The 27,094-nt window shown below is 39.8% G+C and overlaps 1 protein-coding gene across 1 annotated transcript in view; it reads right to left on the bottom strand.

Moving 5' to 3' along the window:
* Positions 1-27,094, bottom strand: part of LOC122790749 (twisted gastrulation protein homolog 1-like) — a 654,522-nt gene that overhangs the window by 169,263 nt on the left and 458,165 nt on the right. Inside the window, exon 3 of the mRNA XM_044058344.1 lies at positions 7,686-7,785. Within this exon, the coding sequence (XP_043914279.1) occupies positions 7,686-7,785 (100 nt within the window). The remainder of the gene's footprint in view (positions 1-7,685; positions 7,786-27,094) is intronic.

Here is a 27,094-nt window from a genome sequence, read left to right as displayed (position 1 = left end):
CAACTCTAGCTATGAATTCCATTTGAGTCAAAGTGTAAAAGCAATAGTAAGCAATTGTTTAATTATACCAAAAAACAGAAAGGAAAAACTGTGAATGGAAAACATTTTTAATATACAAAGGTGTGATTACCCCGTCGTAGGAGACAGTGAACACACTTGCTGAAAAGCAGAGGCAGCAGACAAGCTCAGATGAAGCCACAACAGATATAATCAAGATGTTGGGTGCCTTATGGGAGAAACAGTTCCTGAGGGGACACACTGTGGTACACAGGGGGAGACTATACCAGATGACAAGAGAAAATAAGTATTCCAGTGCCTCTGTACAACAGAAGGGATATTTCCAACTGCAGAATTAGACTCCTGTCACAGTGCATGAATGTGTTGGAGAGAGTGATTTATAAACAATTATGCAGAGCAGTCCAGAGAAATACTGGAGATAAGCAGTTCAGATTCAGATCAGGATGCAGTACAATCGGCTTGACTTCACAGTGAGATATAGATTGAAGTAGAAGATGAAGATGTAGAAAGGGGCCATCTAGGCATTTCTAGGTATAGAGAAGGCCCATAACAAGGTCCCAAGAAAGCGCATTTGCAATGCTCTGATAGTTGTAATCCCGCAAACACCGACAGAAATATTGCAGGCTACATAAAAGAGCCCAGTAACACAAATATCAACAGCATTCAGACTCGCAGAGGAAGTGGATGTGCATCAGGGCTCAGCTTTGAGCCTACTCCTGTTCATGCTAGTGATGGACTGCATTAGCAAATAGTGTGGTGGGGATAATCATTAAAGCTGCTGTATGCAGATGATGTAGCAACAGAAGCAAACTGAACAGGAACTTCACAAAATTATTAGGAACTGGAATGCAAAACTGAAGGCAAATAGAATTAGAGTACAGACAAGACAGTGACATAGCAGCAAACAAGGTAAATCAGAAGACAATGACAATCAAAATGGAAGAGAAACAGTGGAACAATTTAAACAGCATAAAGTATCTGGGAGGTGTGACTGACAATGAGGAAAATCTGAAACAGGACGTCAAAACAAGAATAAGAGGTGCTGCAGTCAGTCTGTGACAAAAGAATGCCAAAGAAGCTAAGTAGTTGTACAAAACAGTGGGTTGATCACTGTTTCTATATGGTGTAGAAACATGGGCAATGAGGGCAGTACAGCTGAGAAATCTTAAGGTGATGGAGGTAACGTGCCTGATATAGGTAGCAGACGCACACTGTGACACAGATGAAGAAATGAGGACTTCAGAGCAGAAGCCAAAGTAGGCCTCAACGGCAGAAAATGTAAAGGAGAACTGATTAAGGTGGTTTGGTCACATATGCAAGAAAGGAGAAGATGATTCAGTAAAGCAGATATGGGAGAGATAGAAAGAAGGCAGTGGGAGATTTGGATGTCCAGCCACAAGACATGCATGGATGGACTGCATGACAAAAAAGTACAGTTGTGTACACTTACCATAAATGTAGATGTTCAAGTATATTCACTGTTGCAGTCATTACACTTGGGTTATACTGCTGGCAGGCTACCCTAAGTCGGCCCAAATTCCAAAGTCTAGGTCCGGTGTCGGTTGCTATCGCGTCTTCCCTGATGTCAGTGCACCAGGGGTATAAAAGATGCAGCCAACGCCATTTTCTTCAGTTTTTCTTGCCCCAGATGTCAGGTGCCCCCAAAAGGGTAGGCTAAAAAATGTCAATAAAACATGCATGCACCAAAATATATTATACCTTCATCTACAAGCAAATACACCACATAGGTTGTATAGATTAGAGAAATGCAGATAAGTTCCAGCAAAGAAATGGGGGATGGTGGGTGGGTAACCTGGACTGCAACAGTGAATACACACAAACATCTACATTTATGGTAAGTGTACACAAATGTACTATGTTCTTCATGTTTCACTGTTGCAGTCATTACACTTGGGTTGAATCCCAAAGCTATGGTTGGGAGGCTGCAGCTAATATAGCATTAGGAGCGGCTATGAGGCCCTGCAGAACTGCAGTGGCAAAGCCTGCCCTGGATTTAGAGTAGAGTGGTAAATGATAGTGCTTTGTAAAGATGTGTACTGAACTCCAGGTAGCAGCCTCTAAAATGTCTTTGGTTGGTACTCCCCTGAGGAAGGCTGCTGAAGTGGCTGCTGCTCTGGTTGAATGTGGCCTAATGCCCTTAGGCACTGGCTTGCCATGTTGTGAATAGCAGAAATGAATGCAGTGGCCTATCCACTTAGAAATAGTCTGTTTTGAGATAGCCTTTCCTTGTGATCCTGCAGCATATGCCACTAGTAGTTGCTCTGTCTTTCTGAAAGCTTTGGTTCTGTTCAAGTAGAAGCGTAGTTGTCTGTGTATGTCCAAAGAATGCAGAATTCTCTCCCCCTTATTCTGTGGGTTTGGATAAAAAGTAGGCAGATGAATAGCTTGGTTAAGGGCCACACTGGACACTACCTTAGGCATAAATGTCGGGTTTCTCCCCAGAGAAACCCTATCTGGATAAAAAATGATAAAAGGTTCCACAGCCATGAGTGCTTGTAGCTCTGAGACTCGTCTTGCAGAAGTTATTGCTAGGAGCAGAGCTGTTTTCCAAGATAAAAACTTTATATCAGCTGTAGTGGCTGGCTCTAAAGGAGGCAGGGTGAGTTTTTCCAAGACATAATTGAGGTCCCATGCAGGTATTGGTGATCTCCTCGGAGGCCTTAAGATTTTGGCTCCTCTGAGGTACTGCCTTAACAAAGGATGAGAAAAAATTGGTGGCTCTGTATTGTAATGAGCCGAAATGGCAGAGGCATGAATTTTAATTGATGAAAATGATAGGCCTTTGTCCAGCATCTCAGTTAAGTATTGCAAAATCTGAGGAACATTTGGTACAGCTGTGTCAATTCCTTGTGCCTGGTTCCAAGCACAGAATCTCTTCCATTTCCCAGCATAAGATTTTCTGGTACTAGGCCTTCTGGCCTCCAAAATGACATCCATCACAGCTTTAGTGAGAGGCGCGTTTTGTATGACTACATTATCCACCATGCTGCCAGATTTAAGGTCTTTAGCTGGCTGTGCAGGATCTGATAGTTTTGCTGGGATAGTAGATGAGGTATATGAGGGATTGTCCAAGCCGGGCATTGAGACAAGTTCCTTAGAATTGGATACCAGTACTGGCGGGGCCAGTCTGGGGCAATCAGTATCATCTTTGGCTTCTCTTGTCTGACCTTTAGGAGTACCTTGGGGAGGAGAGGCAGTGGAGGAAAGGCATATACTGCTAAGCTTTTCCAGCTGAAAGATAGGGCGTCCACTTTCCATGCTTGTCTGTGATAAGTCCTTGTGCAGAATCTTTTTAGTTGGTAGTTGTGAGGAGAGGCAAATAGATCTATCTCCGGGCATCCCCATTTCCTTGTTATCATGCTGAAGACTTGCGGATCCAATTTCCACTCGTGGGGATCCATGAGGTTTCTGCTTAGTATGTCTGCCAGAGTATTTATCTTTCCTGGCAGGAATTGTGCCTGCAGATGTACTTGGTAAGTCAATGCTGTGTCCCACAAAGTCATGGCTAGTCTGCAAAGGGGGTAAGAATGAGTGCGTCCCTGCTTGTTTATATACCACATGACCGTGGTGTTGTCTGTCTTTATCAGTAGTTATCCCAGATGAAGTAGGTCCTTGAAGGCTGTCAGGGCATTCTGAACAGCTAGCATCTCTTTTTGATTGATATGTAGATGCATTTGGTTTGCGGACCATGTGCCTTGAATACACCTTCCTGCCATGTGGGCCCCCCAGGCATAATCTGATGCATCCGTTGTTAATGTTTGCCTGGCTGGGGGTAAAGTGAATGGTTGCCCCTTGTTCTGGTGACAAGCCTTCGCCCACCATCAAAACTCCTGCTGCAGGCAGGGAATGAGGATAATTATTGTTTCCAGACTGTGGCAATGTTGAGTCCAAACACTTTTTAGGTACCACTGAAGTTTCCTCATATGCAGTCTCGCATATGGAATTAGTAGAATGCAAGATGCCATGAAGCCCAAAGCCTGCAGAATTTTTCTTGCAGATAACTGGACCTTTGTTGCCAACAGGTAGAAATAGGTAGTCAGTAGTCTTTGTTTGTCTGGCATGAGATAAGCCATCTGGGCAGTTGTATTTAAGCTTACACCCAGGAATATTATCTCTTGAAAGGGTACTAGTTGTGATTTCTTTTCTGACATCGGTCTCGAGCAAGAAAAAAGTTTCCCCAACGGGGTACTTAGCTTTTAATGAAGACTTCGGATCTGAAATTTGAACATGAAAATCTCAGGAGTCGGCCGACCGGCACTTGTGAACTGCTTATGCTTTGGGCACCGCGCAGCAAGAAAGACTAAAGAAAATGGCGTCAGCTGCATCTTTTATACCCCTGGCGCACTGACGTCAGGGAAGACGTGACAGAAACCGACGTCGGACCTAGACTTTGGAATTCGGGCCGACTGAGGGTAGCCTGCCAGCAGGATAACCCAAGTGTAATGACTGCAACAGTGAAACACGAAGAACATCTTGCAACATTCGAGTATGACTGCTGAAGAAGGTAGGATCACTTCTCTAAATCAAGAAAGTTGGCAAGAGTTGCTGTGACTCTCCAACCCTCAAGTAAAAAAATGCGAAAGGACAATGACAACTTACTGAAAATTTTAGTCAAATATTACAGTAAGCAAAACCATGTCATAATGCTAAATAAACAAGAGGACACGTCCCTTTTGTAATCTACAAGTATAACTGCTTCCTCAAGTAAAACTAAATACCCAGGGTCCACACATACAGCACACTTGGTGGTTTCCTAAACAGGAGCAAAGAAACCTAAATAAAACCCTATCAATTCAGTTAAACAAAACATTAGTATGTAGACACATCCCTGATCTATGGTGACAAGCTGCAGTGACATAGTTCATAACTGGGTGAAGTCACATCAGACTCGACTAATCTGACACCCATTGGCTTGACCAGTGTTCTTTATAGTTTAACTTATCCAAAGTGACAATAAGATCTAAGTTTGCTAGATATGGAACAGTATGCATTTGTTGATGGGAAACATTGCCTTCTGTATTTTTCTGAAGAGGTAAGAACGGCACTTTAGGAAGGGCTGATTATGCATGCTGCAAATCTGAACCTTGTAAAGGTATTCAGTACAGTTCCATATAAGGGAATAGTTGACAAATTAAAGCATTAAATGTTAATGCTTAAAAAAAATCAGCGAGCAACACGCTGTTAAGCAACAAGGAACACCAAATCAGGGTGGGGGTGTTATCTCTGTGTCCTGAGAGAGTTACTTCTGTTTAGACTAATCTCAGATATGAATGATAGGGAATTCTGCAAAGAATAACCATATATGCAGAGGACTGTAAAATGAGTAGCCCAATTAAGACAAATGTAATAACGTGTATGATAAATTTCACAGATATTCCAAGGCCATTTAGTCTTACATCTACACTTTTCCAGTTACATCCTTCAGTCCGCACCTCGTTTTTCAGGAAAGCAGTACCAGTCATTCCAGGAGTAAATCTGAAAATACCCATTTAGTCATCTAGGTTATGTTTAAAGGAAGACTGTCAGTCACACTGCTTAATATACAAGTCTACTCCAGAAGTTTGCAAGGTACCGAGTTATAAACCTGTCCCTCTGAAATGTTTATCTATCCGACGATTTTAGGCCTTGGTTCTAGTATCAGTGGAGCCATTAGCCTGGCAGAGATATAAGAGGCCCAAGACAACTGGGTCTCATATGGTGGAGTAAATGAGGCAGAGATCTCTCCTCCAAAACCTATAAAACACTGAATAACTGGAGAGCTTCCAGCCATTCTTATTTATTAATTTATTGACATTTGATTACTGGCAAAGTTTGACTGCGTAGGAGCCATTTTCACTGTCAGCCTGTGGAGTAAAGTTCCAAAGTATTAAAAATAATACAATCTTCAAAAATAGTACAAAAACACCTACAATTTAAATAATTATACCAAATTAGACATAATATGCAAACATTGGTTAAGAACAGATGCAAGTTATTTGACAATAATTTAATATTTAGAGAAATTTTAGCTAGTTTATAGAGAAATTAAAGGTAAGTTACTAGAATACAAACAGGAATTGTAATATGAAGTGAGAGAAAAAGCAGGATAAAAATAAACTAAACTAACAAAAAAGGAAAATAAAAGTTTTCTTTGCATAATCAGTAAATGAAAAACAAAGAAAAAAATCCCCAAAATCTTACAGTACAAAATTAGAGGCAATGGCAGAGTGAGGGTTAGGATTAGCACAAGAGAAAGGATGCATGGGACAGTTGTGTATTAGTAATACCCAAGACTGGGGTATATAAACAGACTAATAAATTAATGAAGCAAAGTTAAGCAGCCATTCAATTTGTTAAACTAAAAAGAACTAAGCAAGACACAAAGCACTTCCATTTACTCTGGACTCCCTTTTTCTGCCATGGCATAAAACTGCATCCATGTACTTTTACGGATGTTTGGCTGTTGACTGAGTTCACACTAGGGGACTGATAATATCTGGCTAATTCCTATTCACATAATGTATTCATGCTGCTGCTATGATTATGCTGAACATTTCTTGAAATATATATAGAGAATTCCACATGCCAGCAAATAAAATTTTGAAGTGGAATTCAAAAGATGCCTTTCTTTGTCAGGCAAAGCTCCCTGCACTTCTTTTTCTAATGCAGTCAAGCCCCCAAGGTCAGTGTTCCTCATGAAATGGGGAATTTTCCCTGTAGTTAATTTTGAAGACAATGCTCAGCCACACTGAAAAAAACAGTCGCAAAAATATCTGCACACAATGGTTATTATCCAAGGCTACAGGGCAGATAATAGCATCACCTTCGCTCATGTCATTTTAATGTTTTCACTGCTGAGACTCACCAGCAACAGTTGCACAAATGCCATTCGGATGTGCTGCAATCAATGACAGTACCAAAATAGTACACACTTTGTAATCATAATCAAGAAATATTTACTAAACAACTGTATTAGTAAAACAATGTCGCCTTGTTCCTTCACTTGTTTAATGGGATTTTCTTGATCCTACCAGGAAGAAAGTCTAACACATCTGTTAACTAAAAAAATGACATAATTGATTCCGAATGTCAAACTACTTGAAAGCCATTTGACTGAAAGATGGAGTTACTGAAAATGCAATAGAATTATTCATAGCATTTTTTGAGGCAAAGTCCCTCAAAGACTCCATAATCTTAACTATAAATCTAACCCAAACTAAACCTATTGCTAAACCAAACCCTAAAGGTAACAAAAACTAAGCTTAATCTCACAACAACCTCCAACTGTAACCCTAACGTCACCAAGTTGTTTAGGTACTGCAGCACCCATACTCAATGAAACAGCATTTGATTCAAAATAATTTTGATCAAATTGCACTTCATTCAAATACACCATCTGCACAAATCAGATTCATCCAAAAGAAATCATCCAACCTATCTACAAATAACCTGGTCTTGAGATCAAAAGTACACTAGGATCCTTAGATTAGAATTTTATCCAACAAACTCTAACATTAGCAGAGTCTTTGTATTTAAGCAGATTCAGTTGCAAAGGTATTAGTTAATTAGCAGCTTTCAATTGGCACATTCCAATATTTTAGACAGGAATTGTGATATGGTTACTTTTACACCAGAAGAGCCATCTGTCAGCTCCTTGCCAAACTCACCAGTGCACTTACAACACTGCTCCCACAGTGGTCCCAGGCATAGCATGCACTCTCTGCAGCAGGAGCAGCCTGCCTCAGTTACTTGACACTGACACAGCTCCTGCATCAAAAGAAAACAAAAAGTATATTAGCATAAACCAGTGAATCTGAATTCCCACCAATACAAAGCTGTAATCCTGGCAAACAGAGGACTGTGTCACAGCTGTCTCTGCTTAAACCCCCACCCCCCTTCCTATGGGTTTTGTGGAGAAACTTGACAAAAAACAGCAACTGTGCTTAACCTGCAGTTAAATCACTCACCATTTAAGTACAGAACTGTGGAGATCTGCTGTAAGACTGATCAGAGCAGTGTCAGAGAAAAATGTCATAGTGCAGACCTTTAGCACAAACTTGGATATTTGATTCCCAACACACTGATACCTGATTTTGCAAACTTGTGCTGATGACATTATGTTCTTCCCTGTTCTCATTCTGCTAAGTATACTCCTAAAGGTTTCTCTCACATTCAAATAAATGTATCTCACTTAGCATTAATATCCATCAATGATGATGACAACGCTTCTAACCGCAAAGATATTAAGGGGAGAGAATTTGATGCTCACACTACATACAATCCGGCAACCAAAATGAGATGAGCGACAACACTAAATGACTATAACATGGAAGAACAAATATGCAAATAAGCTGGTCACCACCCTACTGTTTCCTGCACTGGTTAAATCAAATCTAAATCGTAATAGAAAAAAATGTGAAATTGGGGGGGTCAATAATATTCAAATAAACTGACTGAAATTCTGCCTCCACACTTAAAGCACTGTCCAATGTACGAAACCTGAGAGAAGAGAAACCGTGATATACCCCAATGGTAACAATTTTCATCTCTTTTTCTTGAGGCATGTCCTCTGCTCTGCACATCTTAGTACATATGCAGAAAAGACCATAAATCATGCCAGTTTTAGTAATATACCAATACAGCAGAGGATTTATGTGCATACACATGTGCATGTGTGTGGCTTAGGAATACAATTCAAAGATGAAAGAACTGTAGTTATCTAAAAGATCGGTTTATAGTAAGCTCACTGTGATAATGCATTATACCTGCAGCAAAGTACTTGAGACTTTTCAACATGTGGCTCCAGGCCAAGAGACACAAGATGGTTAAATAGTATTATGGTTTAAACAATACTATTTCCATAAAAAATACAATATCCAGATATTCAAGCTGTGATCACTAGTGTCTAACTTTCATCTCATGATATGGTTAAAAAGTCTTGCATAAAGGAAAATAAAATGAAAAAAATATTCAATATTTGTGTGTTGAAGAAAGTAATTTTAAGTGTGCAGATGCAGTCTGTCATTAAGGATTATTAAGGACATACAGAAGATAACACTGTTTGTCCTGCTGTTTTGTCTTACCTTTCTTAAATAAAATAATTAGATTATTTAAGAAAATGGAAAAAACTGTATCTTGACACAACTAGGAATCTATATCCTTTCCTAACAAAAGTAAACTTATGCACAAGGAGGCAATAGGTTACCACCAAATGGACACATACCTAAAAAAAGTACAGTTTTGTACCTACCATAAATGTAGATGTTCGAAGATCCACATTGCTGCAGTCCTTACACTTGGGGTATCAGGCGCATTTGACTGACATCAGGAGGTCAGGGTACAAATGCGCATGACCGACGCCATATCCTCATCTTTTTTCCCCCCAGATGTCAGAAGAAGACTAAAAAAAAGTCAAAACCCAAAGACAACAACCAAACAACCAACCATCCTAACACTAAAAATATGTACAATATATATAATGAAGCAGGAGCTAAGGTGATTATGCACTGAACTCCAAGCAGCTGCCTCCAAAATCCTTTGGCAGTAGCCCTAGTGGAATGAGGCCTAATCCCAGCTGGAATCTCTCCCATGTGATGGGAATACAAGAAAGCAAAAATGCACCCAATCCAAATAGTTTGTTTTTGTTTTGAGGCTTGCTGAGAATCAAAGAAAAAAAAAAAAAAAAAAATAACTGCTGAGACTGCCTGAACCCTTTCTTTAGTTTCAAATAATAAATGAATAGTTTGGTTTAAAGCCACACTAGAAACCACTTTAGGCATAAAGGAAGGAATCCTTATGGAAACCCTTCTTGCAGAGTAGCCAACAAAAAGCAGTCTTCCATGATTAATTCAGCAGTAGCTGGAGTGAGTTTCTCCAACACAAAATTGAGATCCCAAGCAGGAGTAGGAGCCCTCTAAGAAATTGCTTGAACAAAGGATGAGAAAACAATGGTGGGTCACAATCATAACCTTGTCCAATAACTCAGTAAGATATTGAAGAGCCACACTTAAATTCTTTGCTGCACTCCAAAATAAAATCTCTTCCATTTATCTAGGCCTTCTAGCTTCCAAAATAACATTCAAGCCCACTATGGTTCAAAACAGAATATGCCAGGCTGTTAGGTGCAGAGAGTGAAGCTTGACATTGAGCAAATGTCTGTCCTCCTGAGACAACAGGTGTGGAATCAAGGCAAAGGCCATGGAGGCTTGAGCTATCAAAATCATCCTTGGCTTGTCTTGTCTGGCCTTTAGTAGTACCTTTGGGAGGAAAGAGCATCAAGCTGTGGGATGAAACCTTTTGTGCAAAACTTTGGCAGCTGATGGTTTAGTACAGATCTATGTCTGATCCAATTTCCACTGTGGGGATCCATAATTTGTCTGCTCAACACATCTGCTAAGGAGTTCTGTAGAAACCTTGCCTGAAGATTTGAGAGCAGTCTCCACAAAATCATTGCTTGCCTGCAGAATCAACACCTGCCCTGGAAGAAGTAAATCCTTGAAAGCTATTAATGCAAACTGGTCTGCTAACATCTCTTTCAAGTTGATATGTAGATGTTGTAGTCCGACAGGTCACTTGTCTTGTTTCTACTTTCCATTCAGATGAGGAGGCATCTGTCGTTAGAATTTAGGTGACATTCCTGAGCCCACCACAACAATTCCTTTTGAATGCAAGGTATTATTTGAATGACAGTGTCCAAATGCAGTTTGGCATTCCATGAACCCGGCTTGAAGGACTGTCACTGATCTGGGATGCTGTATTCAGTCTCACACCCAGAAAGCACATCCCAGGCATCTTAGCACTGCTATCACATAATCCAAATGATGATCCTTGAGCCAGAATCAGGCAGTCTGAGATCCAAGGTTACCATCCAACATTTTGAACTTGGGAATGTCCCAAAAGTGTTGAGGATAGATAAGTCCAAAATTGGTCTCGAATAAAATCCTAGGCCCACTTCTGGCATGGGAACCGATATCCAATACCCATCTGTCTTGACTGTGCAGGAGAACTCCCTGTTCTAGGCCTGAAAGAGCCCAAACTTTGGAGGCTGAACGTCTTCCATTTCTTTAAAACTGTCTCAACAGGAGAACCAAACAACACATCAGATTGTAAAAAGGAGCAAAAAAACCTTTGTTTAACATTGTCAGAGATAATTCTCTCTCAGCCAGGCATGCCTGCTGAGAACTGACCCCTAGCCCAGCAGCAGCAGGCCGAGGCAGCATCAGCATCAAACCACATTGAAAAGAATGCTACCCTGTTCAGACAGAAACATGTACTAAATCTTGTAACTCTTACAATCAATACCTTCCGCCAGAGCATCAACCTTAGACTTCAATTGAGAAAGGAGATAGTTTTGGCATTCCAACATGTGAAACTGGCAATTCAAAGCCCTCATAGCTAGAGTGGAGGAAGTATAAACTTTCTTTCCCCATCTATCCAAGGCCCTTTATCTGAAGGAACTTGACAACAGAAGCCTTAACACCTTTAGGCCCCTGACTAACAGTTTCTGGGTCTGCCCTAGGACTCTTAAAAGATACTAACAGGAGCAGGAGGCATAAAACATCTTCCACCACATCCAAAACAGGAGGTATAGCCAAAGGCCTATGCTGAAAATTCCCTAAGCCTTTTCCTTGAATCAGAGAAGTCCTGACTCATGGAATGAAGAGTTTCTGAAAAGAAAAATCCTCAGGAGGAAGCAGAAGGAGTAGAATCATCCACATCAGAATCAGAATAAGGAATACTCCTGCAAGTCTTCAGCCAAGACTCTGAAACATCCAAGCCTGCTCAGCTCAGGTTCCACCCTAGGTCTCTTATCAGGAGGGAAGAACCCTAATTAAAGTAATCAAATCTTCTGCCATTTTAAGCATATGCTTCTTGGGCACAGTTCCTGAAGAACTAGGGGTGACACCAACTGAAGCTAAACCTGGCCTGCCTCTAGGAGAAGCCTTGGAAACAGAAGGAGAGGGCCTAACCAGGAGTATAGTAACCTGAGAAGACCCATCAGCCTGACTTGCCTCCTGAGCGGACACATCCGCAATAACAAAGTCTCTCCCTGGGATCCCAAAGAAACCTCTAGCCTAGGCTTAACTGCTCTGACGGCATTTTATAATCAAGACTAACCTGGCACAATCTAACCTTCTCTTTATAGTGCTTATTGAATCTAGCACAAGAGTATGGTAGTCTCTATCACGGTTATCTGTTTCCACAATAAATACAATTATTCACTTTTTCTGACATCGTACCAACCACTGAAGAAAAAAAAAAAAAAATTCCCCCAACGGGTACTTAATAACTTTGACTCCGGGGAAACCAACAACACAATTTCAGAACGCCAACAAACACGAGACCAAATGCGCTGCCATGCACCATGCATCAAAAAGATCCTGATGATACGTCAATATGATTTGTACCTGAATTTCTGATGTCCTGATGTCCCTCGACGTCAACGACGCCAGCCTTTATACTTTGATATTCTTATTGAATACAGGTCGAGGGATTACCTATGTATGAGTGTAAGGACTGGATGCGGTATCTGTTTCCACAAGAAATATACAATTTTTACTTTTTTCTGCATCCCGTAACCACTGAGGCAAAAAAAAAAAACTATATTATTCAACGGGTACTTTTTAACTTTGACTGATGTCTGAAAAACCGAAACCCGACAATTTCAACGCCGCTTCATGCAACACGAAGTTTCTGCATCGATCATGCGGCAAAAAGAAAAAGGATATGACCATGACGCCGGTCATGCGACGGTACCTCCCCTGATGTCAGATGTCAGCGCAATGCGCTTCCTTTGACGCCAGCCTTATACTTTGATATTATTCGGGCCGATCGGATTGAGCTGGGATTACCTGCAATGAGAACATCAAACAAACCGCTTCAGGGTGCCAAGGGGATAAATTCTCAGTTTTCCAGTGAGCACTAATTTTTTTTATTTCCTCTTTCCAGTACTCTCACATGAGTCGACACTTTGTTTGAAGTCCATTTAACCTTCTGTGGTGTCCGCCTTTCAACTCACAGTAATCTGGTTACAGTGTTATCTTTCTTTGAACCAATAAAAGAGCTTTCTGTCATTAGTTCTCAGATTCAAAAACTATGAATTTTGTACTGTGGAATACGTTTTAAAGTATGTATTCATTCATTCTCAGAAGTACACTATACAAATTTCAGATTGCAGGTGAACAGGAGGCTATACCAGCATTCCTGTGAACGAAAGGCATAGAAATACCTCTTGGACAGGATGACAAGCTATTACAGAGAAACAAACACTTGGACAATATGCAGAGCTACAGACAATTTGCAGGATCACTAGCTGGTCTACAACATGTCTTTGCAATGTGGAAGGAAACTGGATCCAAATGAGTACAGGAAAACAGAGTGTGCACAAAAGGCACCTCAGCTGGGAACCAAACTGGAGAAAGTACAGCTGTGTAAGTACACTTACCATAACAGTATATGTTTGAATGATCACTGCTGCAGTAGCTTAAGCTATGTGGACTATATACTGCATAGAACATTACAGCCAGCCACCTCCCAAACTTTCAGGACACTTTCCACACCCCCAAACAGCTCGTGCCGAGCTGACTAAAAAGACAAGTGTGGGTACCAAGCCCCTCAGAGCTTTCATGTCAACTGAGAGAGGGAGGCTGAGCCCTGAGAAGGTATTGCTAGAAACAAAAATTAAATGTTCACACCTTGGCATAAAAAACACGCCAAAATAAAGAGGATGGAGAGAAGGAGCAGCTAGTCTAGCACTGATCATTCAAACATCTACTGTTAATGGTAAGTTTACTTACACTGCTGTACTATACATTCCCATAGCTTAGAATAACTGAAAGGTGGAAGTAGAAAGGTCCAGGAACCCCTTAAGAATGGTCCTAGTAAAGTATGACATAGACCTGGAGAAAGAATCTAGCTTGTAGCGCTTTGTAAATGTATGTACTGAGGACCAAGGTGCTGCTTCTAGAACACTTCTAGAGTCCAACCCTTTCCAAAAAGCCATAGAAGAAGCCAAGGCCCTGATACTGTCTGCCTTGACCCTGGCTAGAACAATTTTGTTATGGTGGGAATAACAAAAGGTAATAGCTTGAGACACCCATTTGGAGATTGTCTGCTTTGTCACAACTTGTCCCTGTTTACCAACACAAACACTGAACAACTGATAGGAAGTTCTGAAAGATTTTGTTCTATAAAAATAATACCGGAGTTGTCTGTGGACATCCAAGGTATGACGTATCCCTTCTCCCTCATTTTGGTGTTCAGGAAAAAACACAGAAATATGGATAGTTGGGCTTAAAGTAAACCTGGATACCACTTTAGGCATAAAAGAAGGATTAGCCCTCAAGGAAACCCGGTCTCTGTAGAAAATGACAGGTTGACTTATCATAAGAGCTTGCAACTCAAATACTCTTTTTACAGAGGTCAGAGCAATCAGTGAAAAGTACAGTTGTGTACACTTACCATAAATGTAGTTGTTCGAGTGTATTCATTGTTGCAATCATTACATTTCGGGTTCCATAGTTGAAGCATCTCGCGGCATACTCCGAATGGGTCTTAGTAGAGGCCTGCGAATCAGAAGTACTGGGTATCAGGGGCTGCGAAAGCGGCTCACTGAGTACCGGCGAACTGGCGACTGGCTTAGGAGAAGCGTTGTCAGCAGTGTTGGACCTCAGCAGCCTGTCTCTGTCTTTATCTTTGCGTTTTTTCAGAATCCTGGCAGTCAGATGGCTAACTGACGACATCTCTGGATAATTAAACCGAGAACCAAAATATTTACAGGCAAAAATATACCAACGACGGGTAGTGCACTGATTAAATAAAGCACAAAACCAACAGCAAGGTATGTCGTGGTCAGGGCCTAAGCAAGGAATACAGTACGAATGAAAATCTTTATGAGGTATTTGCTTTCAACAAGTAATGCAATTATTAACTTTTACCGACATCGGTAAGGAGCAAGAAAAAGTTTCCCCAACGGGGTACTTAGCTTTAGTTGAAGACTTTGGTTCTAAAACTCGAAAACGAAAATTTCAGGAGTCGGCCGGCCAGCACTTGCGAACTGCTTTGGGCACCGCATGGCATGAAAGATGGATGTAATGGCATCGGCTGCATGTTTTACACCCCTGATGACCTGATGTCATGGAAGAAGGGACAGCAACCGATGCAGGACTCAAGACTTTGTTAATCAGGCCGACTGAGGGCTACTGCAAGCAGATAACCCAAATGTAATGACTGCAACAGTGAAACACAAAGAACATCTGTCTTCTACATTAAGAACCTGAAGTCAGCCAGATGAGTTGGTTCAAATGGAGCAAGTGTTAGATTCTCTAACACAAAATTATGATTCCAAGGTGGAGCCACCAGTTTTCTTGGAGGTCTTTAATGCAACATCTCTTTCAAAATCATTTTGACATGGGAGTTCCTTGAAAGAGGGGGATCAGTGGGCAGACATGCTGAAATGGCTAACAAATGAACCTTGATAATGGAGTGAGAGGCCATAGGAAAGTAATTTTCCCAAATATTGCAAAACCAGTGAAACACTAGCCTTGAATGGGTATTGGTTATGTTGTTGGCACCAACTAAGAAACGTTTTCCATTTGCTGATATATATGATTATCTAGTAGCAGGCTTTCTTGCCTCCAATAGTGCCCACTGCATGTCCTCAGTAAAAATGTGCCTAAAATGTATTAAGACCCTATCAACCAGGCAGTCAGTTAAAGTTCTCTGGAGTCGGGATGCAACAAGCAGACCGGTTCTTTTATGAACAGATCCAGGCTTTGAGGAAGCTTGTGGTAATTGCTACTGGCCATTTCCAAAAGAGAAAGCCACAGTTGCCTGGGCCAGAAGGGAATCACCACAATGATCTTGGGGGATTCCTTCTGAATCTTCTAAAGTACACTGCACATCAGTGAAAATGGTGGAAAAGCATGCAGAAACAATCCTGTCCAAGAAAAAGAAAAGGCATCCGTCTTCCGTGCCCTCCTGCATGAAGTCCTGTAGCAGAATTTTGCCAGCTGATTGTTCACAGACAAGGCAAAAAGGACTACTTGAGGGAAGTCCTCACATATGTATCAAATCTTAGTAGATGACCAATCTAGTTTCCACTCATGTGTGTCTGCCTTTGCTCAGCATGTCAACCACTCAGTTTTAGTCTGAAGAAATGTAGAAAGCCTGTACAATGAGACTGTGCTGTAAAGCTATATCCCATGCTAACATGGCTAGTCTGCATGGGGGGGGGGGATAAGACCTGGATCTCCCTTACATGTTTATATACTGCATCACTGTGGCATTGTCTGTACCAGACTGAAGTGGTCCTGGGGACCAAAGGTGATTCAGACAGTTGATTATCTTGATGAGGGCAAGCATTTCTTTTATATTTGTTTGCTTGTGTCTGTTTTTCTTGTCCTAGTTACCCTGAACTTTTGCCCCCTTAACAGTATTCCCCAAGCAAAGTCTGAGGCATCTGTGGTGACCAACTGCTTTGGAACAGGAGGGGGGGGCCTGGATTCAGAGATATTTGATATTGCCACCAAGTAATTTCTCTTCTCATAAATCCAAGAAGTGGAATCTGAAAAGATTGTGGGTATTGGTGCTGGGACCAAGGAGACTTCAGATACCACGATACCACAATATCTTTCTAATGTAGATTCATGCCACAAGTATCATAAGAATCACAGAAGCCAAGAGACCCACAATCTGAGATATTCTGTCTCAGTGATGGAAGTTAGAGTGGAAAACCCTTGAAATAGATATAAAAATAAATCTTATTTTTTTTTTCCTGTGGAAGAAAAGCTCTTTGTACTGAGGTGTCTAGCAGACATCCCAGGAACACAAACCTGTGTGATGGGGGTCAAAAAAGCTTTTGAATATTCTCTTGGAATCCCAGCTTGCATAGATCTCTCACCCAAGTGAGAGATTCCTAGCACTTTGCAGAGACTCTGCAAAGATAAGCAAGTTGTCTAAATATGGAAAAATGTTGAAACAATGCAACCTACAATATGCTACAACTGCAGCTAAGCACTTTTTGGACACTGTTGGAACAGTGGATAGCTCAAAGAATAAGACAGGGAACTGATAATGTAATCCAGACACACAAAACCTTAAGAAACATCTGAAGTCTGGATGGATAGGAATGGGATGATGCATCTCTTAAATCTGAAGTTACCAAAAGCTGAAATGTGGATGAAGGGCCAACAGTTTGCGAGGAGAAAGCGTTTGAACTTGGGCAATATCACAAAATGGTTTAGGAAAGAAAGGCCCAGAACTGGTCTCCAAGCATTTTCTTTCTTTGGCACCAGAAACATTCTTAAATGAAAACCTCTTCCCAACTGGAAAGGAGGAACTCTTTCTCTTATCTCCTTTGAAAGCATGTGCTTGCTATAGGATATGAGGGAACAGAGACATTTGGTCTGGTGGACATGGAATAATTCTGTGGAAAGGAGGGATTTATTCTCACTGTTATCTGACAACCTGCTGGCAGGGTAGGCCTTAGATGAAAAGGCGTCCTAGGCAAAGTAGTGTTTTGGTGCCCCTTAAGCTCTACCCACACCAAAACTCCAGAAACATTCCTATTTGAGCCACACCCCCAGGTAGGTCAATCCTCATGAAAGCCACTCCAAATTATTTCCTTCAATCATTTTAATGTATGAAAATAAGTAAACAGTTTATCATGTTATAGGAAGAATAAAAACATTGTTATGTAGTTAAATTGGAAGTGAAGGTGGAATTTTCAGTGCCAAGATGCAGGTAATGGCACAAACTACCCCCATCAATATTTAAATGATGGCTCCATTGGTTGGCTTTTGCCTCTGTGCTGGGGATATCCAGCAGAGGAAGAACAAACACGCGTAAGAGCAATAGGGGAAAGTTTGAATGTTAACAGACACAAAGTTAAACACTAAGAAAAAAAATGTACTTGTAAAATTTCAACATAATACTAAGATGGTAGGCTGGACCGGCACTGGGCTGAAACAGTGTTGGTATGGGGGCTGGCATTGGTTGGCACATGACCAGCAGGCATAAAATGACCATATCAGCCAAGACACCAAACTTCCTTACCACAGTTCTACCTAAGCAGATTTATTTGGTCTGTATTCATGCATGCATCAATGACTGGATTGAAATTTCCACTGGTAAACAAGGTACAGAAAACTAAAGTTCCCCTGAAATGGAATTTTCTATAATTTTATGTTTGATATGGAATCCCTAAAGCTAGCCAAAGTATATGCATACATAAACATATGTAGATGTATGCATGTTTACTAACATATCTACAAAGAGGTTAACAGATAACATACAGTCCTCCATACCCTTATAGGTTCATAGGTATATACTATGCTAACAATCAACAGGGCCTTTATATGCCTAGCCCACGTGACCCAAGCCAATTGTATCTTCTGGTAACCTGGTAACATGCATGCCTTAATTGAAGGGGGTATGTTTGTTAGGAGGGTTATGTTAGGAGGTGCTAAAAAGTTATATGGGGGATAGTTTAAGGGCATGTTTATTACTGCCTATGTACATACATACATACACACACACACACATATATATATATATATATATATATATATTATATATATATATTTTTTTTATATTAGCATGGGAGAATGTTAGACAGTCCTAACCGCTTTGCCAGGGACAGTCTGCACCTATGCCCCAAGGCTTTCATACACTGACTAAAATGTTGTCCACCTCATAGTGTTTTTTAAGGCAATGTCAGTCCTCAAAAGCCTCAAACATAACAAAACAGAATCCAGATATAACTGTACTGCTGCTCAATGCTAGGAGCCTTTAAAGAAAACTCCAGTCCCTGCAAGCACTCCTTACCCTGGACAACACTGATATACACATCTTTACAGAGCCCTGGTTTAAGACCATTGAGAGAACTACACCATTGCAGAGTTTCAATGCCAACCTAACTAGAGGATTCACTCTATGTCCCCCCCCCCAGCACACAGCGGCTACCTAAAAAGTATGAAGTCCCTAAGCATCAAGCCAAACACCATTCTCCTAGGGGGACTTCCAACTACCCCTCCATTAACTGGGAGACATATACATCCTCTAAAATGTACTCCCAAAAACAGGTGGACTTCAGTACAAACTCTTTGGACCAGTAAGTCCACACCTCAACCAGAAACGATATAATCTTGAACTTGGTCCTCACTAAAATGGAATAGCTCTGCTCTCTGTCAAACCAAAAACTGAAGAAATGTGTCCAAAGGCAGCAACACCAAAGGCTAGTAGTAGCAAACAGCTCACAATAAGGTAAATCCAAGGTAGAAAACAGTGTTTATTTTAAAACGCCACAAGACTGATTACACGCTTTTCGTCAAATTATGACTTCATCAGAAAACAGTCACATACAACAATGAACACTCTTATATACTGTTGCTTAAAGTGAATAATTGCTTAAAGTGAATAATTAACAAACATCAAATAACTTAATTAAAAATTACCCACATTTAAAGCACCAAACAACTAGAAGCTAATACGCTCAATTGTTTAATACCATCACCAGAATACTTCTAATGTCAAATAAAAGACTTTGTAAATACTGTTTCCTAAGAATAAATATGTATATATTAAACTTGTATATAAATGCACTAAAAATCATGAATATATTGTGGTTAAAAAGTCTCTAATATTTTTATACAAAAATATAATAAATAGTATATAAAAAAAAAAATATATATATATATATATATATATATATATATATAAATAAGATATAAATAAGACATAAATATATATATTATATGTAAAGAGTGTATATATATGTACACCAATAAAACAAATGAAATTTCTACTGTTGTTTCTTTTCATACACATATTAATAAATACCTAGATCTTTTGTGCTCTAAGTTTCAGATAAGGAACAATAGATATAGAGTCATTCAACCCTGGGAAATGATTGGATTCTAAAAGAATCTGCCAGTATGTTTCTTGATGACACAATCTAACTTCCAAGGGTCCACCCCTAGAATCTTTGGATACTGAATCTAAAACAAAGAATAAAAACACTGCCCCCTCACATGTATTGGTGTGCTTGTAAAGTGCATTATTAGAATTCCCCTTCCTTATATCATAATAATGCTCATACACGCGTCTACGAAGGGGTCTTTCGGTCTTTCCAACATAAAATGATTGGCAGGACTGACACACTGCCAAATATACAACCCCGAAGGAAAGACAGTTGTAAAATTTTTTAGATGAAATCCTCCTATTTCTACTTTCCAAATAAACCTTATCTTGATTTAAAATATACTTACATTGTGAGCATCGCCCACATTTGTAGGTCCCTTTCTTTTGGTCCCTCACATACTGGGATGGGATTTCCTGCTCCAAAATTCTTTTGATATTAAATCCTTTCCTGTAAACTGTTTTTACCTTCCTGTCCTTAAAACCACTTAGATCTGTAATATCCTGAAAGATGTTGAACTCTTTCTCAATAATACTAGTAAGTTTGGCAACATTGGCACTGTATTCAGTAACAAAAAGAAAAGGATCATTCTCAAGGGTCTGAATGCTATTCCTCTGTTTAGCCCCTAATTCGAGGTAACCCTGCCCCAAAATAGGCTTAAATCTATCTGATCTTCCTTGTGTTACCTCTTCTTTAACTGAATCAATAAGATGTTTGGGATAACCTCTTTCGGAAAACATAGAAGAAAGTATGTCACACTCAAGAGCAAATTGTGAATCCTGTGATGTAATTCGTGACACCCTAACAAACTGCCCTTTGATAATACCCCTCTTTTGAAATCCTGGGTGGGAACTAAAGAAATGTAAGTAACTGTTTGAAAAGGTGGGCTTCCTGTATATTTTGGAACTAAACCCAAATGAATTTTTACTTATGGTTACATCCAAATAGTTTACCGTCCCTTCAGAAACCTGGTGGGTAAACTTTAAAAAGGAGGTGGTAGAATTAATGTATGAAAGAAATAGTTCAATAGTCTCCATAGGGCCAGTCCAAAAGATGCAAATATCATCCAGGAATCTCGAGTAATGGATCCAGTTTACTGCAAACTCACTATTGTGAATAATTTTTTTCTCCCAAACAGCCATAATGATATCAGCATAGGTAGGTGCACAATTTGCCCCCATGGATACCCCACTGGTCTGTTGGAAATATTCACCACCATAAAATACAAAATTGTTTTTCAAAACCAAATCCAAAAGACCAATAATCATGTGAACGTCATTGTTAGAAATTCCTGGACATTCCCAAAGTGCCTCCTCAATCCATTCTAACCCTATTTCAGTAGGGATGACCATAAATAAATCTACAACATCTATGGTCAAAAATATAAGATTGGATCTATATAATTCTGGGGGAATCTTACTTAAGAATTCCCAAGAGTCCTTTAGCAGATGTGTTTCCTTCCCCCAAACCTGTTTAAGTTTCCAATCCAAAAATTTTGAAATAGAATGGGTCTTGGAACCTTGAGCTGCCACAATAGGTCTTAAGGGAGGGTCCTCAACACATTTGTGGACTTTAGGTATCCCAAATATGGTAGGCACCCTGGGAAAAGGGGTTTCCAAAAAGGAGTAAGTATCAAATTCAATTACCTCCTGGTCAAGCATATCCTTGATGGCCAAATCAATCTTTTGATAAGATAGAAAAACCTCATTTATGGATGTCAATGTATATCTGTTGGAATCATATAGAATGTCATTCATTTTACTTTCATAAATACAGTACCCCCACCTTTGTCTGGTTGCATAACTCTCAGATGGTGGTTATGTGCCAAATCATACAGTAATTGATTTTCCTGATAACTTAAATTATTGTCAAAATTTACTTCGGACAACTCTTGGCGAATTAATTTCTCAATCCTAGCTTCTAAATTGCTAAGTTGGGGATGCAGTGGGGGGTAAAATGCACTGGATTTTTTAAGTAATAAACTTGGGGCCACTGGGGTATGCCCAAATAAATGTTCCAAATTCAATTTACGGGTAAACATTTTTAAATCTAAAATAGTATTGACTAATTGACTACCTCTGGTTGGAACAAATTTAAACCCCTTGGTGAATAAATCAACACAGATACTGGTGACCGGAATGTCACTGTAATTGTAGATGTGATACCCATTCCTACTGTAACACTTGTATAAACCAATACTGACAATAGAGATATCATCATTTATTGCCAGTCCAGGTTCCTGTTCCTCTTCCACCCCTGCATTCGTTTCTCCTTTCCTTGTGCAGAAATCGGATATAGTGGGTATGGTGGCCCCCCCTTGTTGGTTCCGAATGCGCTCCGATCTCCTTGGTAAAAAAACACCCTCATCATGTGGTTGGTTGTGTGTGTCAGTGTGTTCAATACTCTCCTCTTCAACCAAAATAGGGGAGGTGGGTTGGTCCCTGTACATAGTTTCTTCCCTTGTCCAAGAATTGTTAAAATAGTTAGAATGTATATTTCTAGTTTGGGGTGGATTGGGATATTGTCTTCCTTCCCTATATTCCCTAAGGTCCCTACTAAGTTTATTATATTTTCTTTTAATCACAAGGTCACAATGCTTGTCAATACGTTTACGAACCTCCTGATATTTAATATTGTAGGATTCAACTGTAAACAGTAAATCATCAGTAATACGTTCAATACATTTGTAAATCTGTTCGGTTAAAGTCTGAATTTCATTCTCATTCCTTTTTATAATTGCCCGAACTATGTCAAGGCCACATTTGTCAAAAGCTTTAACCAAGTCAGTATGAAATTCACTTCCATGTATGACATGATTAGGGTACTTATATACCCTTAACCCCTTGGGTACTATACTTTTGTTAACATTTTGAAACATTCCTATTTGAGCCACACCCCCAGGTAGGTCAATCCTCATGAAAGCCACTCCAAATTATTTCCTTCAATTATTTTAATGTATGAAAATAAGTAAACAGTTTATCATGTTATAGGAAGAATAAAAACATTGTTATGTAGTTAAATTGGAAGTGAAGGTGGAATTTTCAGTGCCAAGATGGAGGTAATGGCACAAACTACACCCATCAATATTTAAATGATGGCTCCATTGGTTGGCTTTTGCCTCTGTGCTGGGGATATCCGGCAGAGGAAGAACAAACACGCGTAAGAGCAATAGGGGAAAGTTTGAATGTTAACAGACACAAAGTTAAACACTAAGAAAAAAAAAATGTACTTGTAAAATTTCAACATAATACTAAGATGGTAGGCTGGACCGGCACTGGGCTGAAACAGTGTTGGTATGGGGGCTGGCATTGGTTGGCACATGACCAGCAGGCATAAAATGACCATATCAGCCAAGACACCAAACTTCCTTACCACAGTTCTACCTAAGCAGATTTATTTTGTCTGTATTCATGCATGCATCAATGACTGGATTGAAATTTCCACTGGTAAACAAGGTACAGAAAACTAAAGTTCCCCTGAAATGGAATTTTCTATAATTTTATGTTTGATATGGAATCCCTAAAGCTAGCCAAAGTATATGCATACATAAACATATGTAGATGTATGCATGTTTACTAACATATCTACAAAGAGGTTAACAGATAACATACAGTCCTCCATACCCTTATAGGTTCATAGGTATATACTATGCTAACAACCAACAGGGCCTTTATATGCCTAGCCCACGTGACCCAAGCCAACTGTATCTTCTGGTAACCTGGTAACATGCATGCCTTAATTGAAGGGGGTATGTTTGTTAGGAGGTGCTAAAAAGTTATATGGGGGGATAGTTTAAGGGAATGTTTATTACTGCCTATGTACATACATACATATACACACACACACACACACACATATATATATATATATATATATATATATATATATATATATAAATTATATATATATATTTTTTGATATTAGCATGGGAGAATGTTAGACAGTCCTAACCGCTTTGCCAGGGACAGTCTGCACCTATGCCCCAAGGCTTTCATACACTGACTAAAATGTTGTCCACCTCATAGTGTTTTTTAAGGCAATGTCAGTCCTCAAAAGCCTCAAACATAACAAAACAGAATCCAGATATAACTGTACTGCTGCTCAATGCTAGGAGCCTTTAAAGAAAACTCCAGTCCCTGCAAGCACTCCTTACCCTGGACAACACTGATATACACATCTTTACAGAGCCCTGGTTTAAGACCACTGAGAGAAATACACCATTGCAGAGTTTCAATGCCAACCTAACTAGAGGATTCACTCTATGTCCCCCCCCCAGCACACAGCGGCTACCTAAAAAGTATGAAGTCCCTAAGCATCAAGCCAAACACCATTCTCCTAGGGGGACTTCCAACTACCCCAACATTAACTGGGAGACATATACATCCTCTAAAATGTACTCCCAAAAACAGGTGGACTTCAGTACAAACTCTTTGGACCAGTAAGTCCACACCTCAACCAGGGACGATATAATCTTGAACTTGGTCCTCACTAAAATGGAATGGCTCTGCTCTCTGTCAATTGTAACACCCTCCATGGTCAAATCAGACCCCACACCAATCACATTCACCTTAATATTGCAGCCAGAATAATCCTCCAATACCTTGGTATTCAGAGGTTATGCCAAGACTAATCTGATGAAAGTGGGTGATCACTGGCTAAACTCAACGTCACTTTCCAACTCAATCACCCCAATACTTATGAAGAATCCTGTCTGCCAAATTCTATACACGTGAATAACTGCACAGATGCATCTGTCCTCCTCTAAAGTAAATAAAATAAATTCAAAATCAAACCAAATCAAATCTGGTGGAACCCAAATGTAAACAGGCTCTGTAATAAAAGAAAAAGAAAAAAAAACTCATTGCAAGTAAAAATAAAATGCAACTCTCAAGATGCAAAAAACAATCTTGCTAAACTTAACAGGGGACTCCAGACCCTGCTCAAATTATCCAAATCCAGATACAAGATAAAACTGCCACCCAAACTAAGGACAACCAGAAAAGGCTTCTTTATGTTAGAAACCTTACAAACAGTGCCCAGCACTGTGCAGAACAAATCGATAATCACACATCTGGACTCGGAGGACATAACCGCTCTACTAGAGGATAAATAAAGCTTCAACACTTGAAAGCCAATCTCACTCAAACTCTTCACCAAAACCTCGACACATAATCTCTGAGGGGTATCTCTCAATCTCAATCCACCGTACTAACTCTAAAAACTAAACTCGTTTAACATAGCGAGACAGCTGTAAAAAAAAGTTATACTAATGGAAAAAGTCTGGGCAACCTTTTTCCATTACTATAACTCTGATTTACAACGTGCACGCTGACCAATCAGCCTGCACATTTTGGAATATTAATGGGGAGTCGTTGTATAATAAAAAATTTCTAATGACTGTTACAGCTTATCAGCACTGTTACTGGAGACAGTATTCGGATATTGTTGACATCTGTAAATTATAAAGCATTCTTAACTAAGCTACAGCATGTACTGAATTCATTTTGAAAAGTACAAAGAAACTTGGTCCATGTAAAAAAGAATAGCACCTGTTCAGCACAGCTCTGGGTAATTAACAGATAAAACCATTCACTCCAGTCTCGTTCCAGTATCCTACAGTCATATCAATTATTTCACTGGGGATGAAGTTTATGGTTAAGGATGGAGTGCTGATACAGTGCAATTAAACAATTTTGGATAGTTACTGTAAGCAAGTGGACCCCTTGTTCATATTGCAAGAGTAAAATGCACAAAACAAGTTACTCCTGCATGTTACAAGTAAATATCGTTGTGAATTTGGTCTTTTTTGGACTCTTTAACCAAGACTCATGCCAAAAGGGCAAGGGAAAATGCACTTCAGTGAGGACATGCAAATTCCCCACTGTCCACCAATAGAGGACATTAAGGAACTCTGGACAATGAAGCTGTGAGGCAGATACTTTTAAATACTAAGCATGATACTCCTACATACAATCTACCAGAGACAAAAAAGTTATTTTCTTTAGCTGTGAAGAAATTATAAAACACATTCTCCAGAATGTACTTATTTTCACTATGTGGCTTCCTAAACACCTTGACAGACAACCAATACAAACAGAGCTCACATCCAGCAAAACTAGCATCCTAGATTTTGCCTCAAAATGTTGTTACCCCTAATAAAATGTTTTAATTTATAACAAAATACTGAGACACTAAGTAAATAAAATACAGCACTAAGCATAATTGGAAACTTTACATTTTTCAGAAAATGCATGTTAATACACACTCATTTACTCTACTAGCTTTCTAAATGAATGATACCTATAAAAAAGGTGTCCCACTTTTTCTGTCTTTGTACCTCATACAGTGTCGCTCTCTGTCCCTGATCCGAGTGAACAGGTTGAGATATAACCAAGTAATGTGAAATAAAGGATGTTCTGATTTGCCACCGGACACAATCTACCTATATGCATCTCATATGTCATCCCCAAAATGCTAGTATACTGAGGCATGCTCTTCTGCAGTCCAAACATGCACGGTGTTGGGTTACTACAAAAACTAAATAGGAAAGCAATAGTCACATCAGGTTGTCCATCTAAATGCATGCAAAGGGTCTCGCTGCAGAAATTATGCCAGTAATCTTTGCCTGTTCCCTGCCTGTCACAGCAGTGAATATTCAACAGGGAATGCCATTACACTCCTACTATAAAACACAGAAAAAGGGAATGAAACAGAAGTTAATGCAAACGAGCAAACATAAGCTGCTCAGTAGTAAAACTTTTTTTATTATAAACTGTGTAGCTGAAATACTTGATGTCCTTAAGGGATCATTTGCATATGCTCCATGTGCCTCCATCACAGGAGGTTTAAGATATAAACAATGAAAACTGTAACCTGCCTGAGTTGTTCTTCGGTTTACACACACACACCCCTCCTAGGTTCAAAGAAGCTATTTAAATGATCCAGGAAATACCTACTGCAATCTGTACATGTGTACATCGTGGAGGACTATGTGTATGAGCAGCACAAATTTCTGGGGCTGGCAGCACAAACTTATTTAAATCAGCCACGTAGCAACCACTGCCATCTCTTAAATACATATACTCTCACACGCACACACACGCTTTAAAAAGACTTTTAAAAAAACGGCGGAACCGGCAATAACCGCGGAACTGACAT

Source organism: Protopterus annectens, chromosome 16.part0 (assembly GCF_019279795.1).
Source record: "Protopterus annectens isolate FY-2018-M chromosome 16.part0, PAN1.0, whole genome shotgun sequence".
NCBI classification, from domain to species: domain Eukaryota; kingdom Metazoa; phylum Chordata; order Ceratodontiformes; family Protopteridae; genus Protopterus; species Protopterus annectens.
The sequence above is the reverse complement of the archived record's forward strand: the minus strand, read 5'-3'. Positions and strand labels throughout refer to the sequence as shown.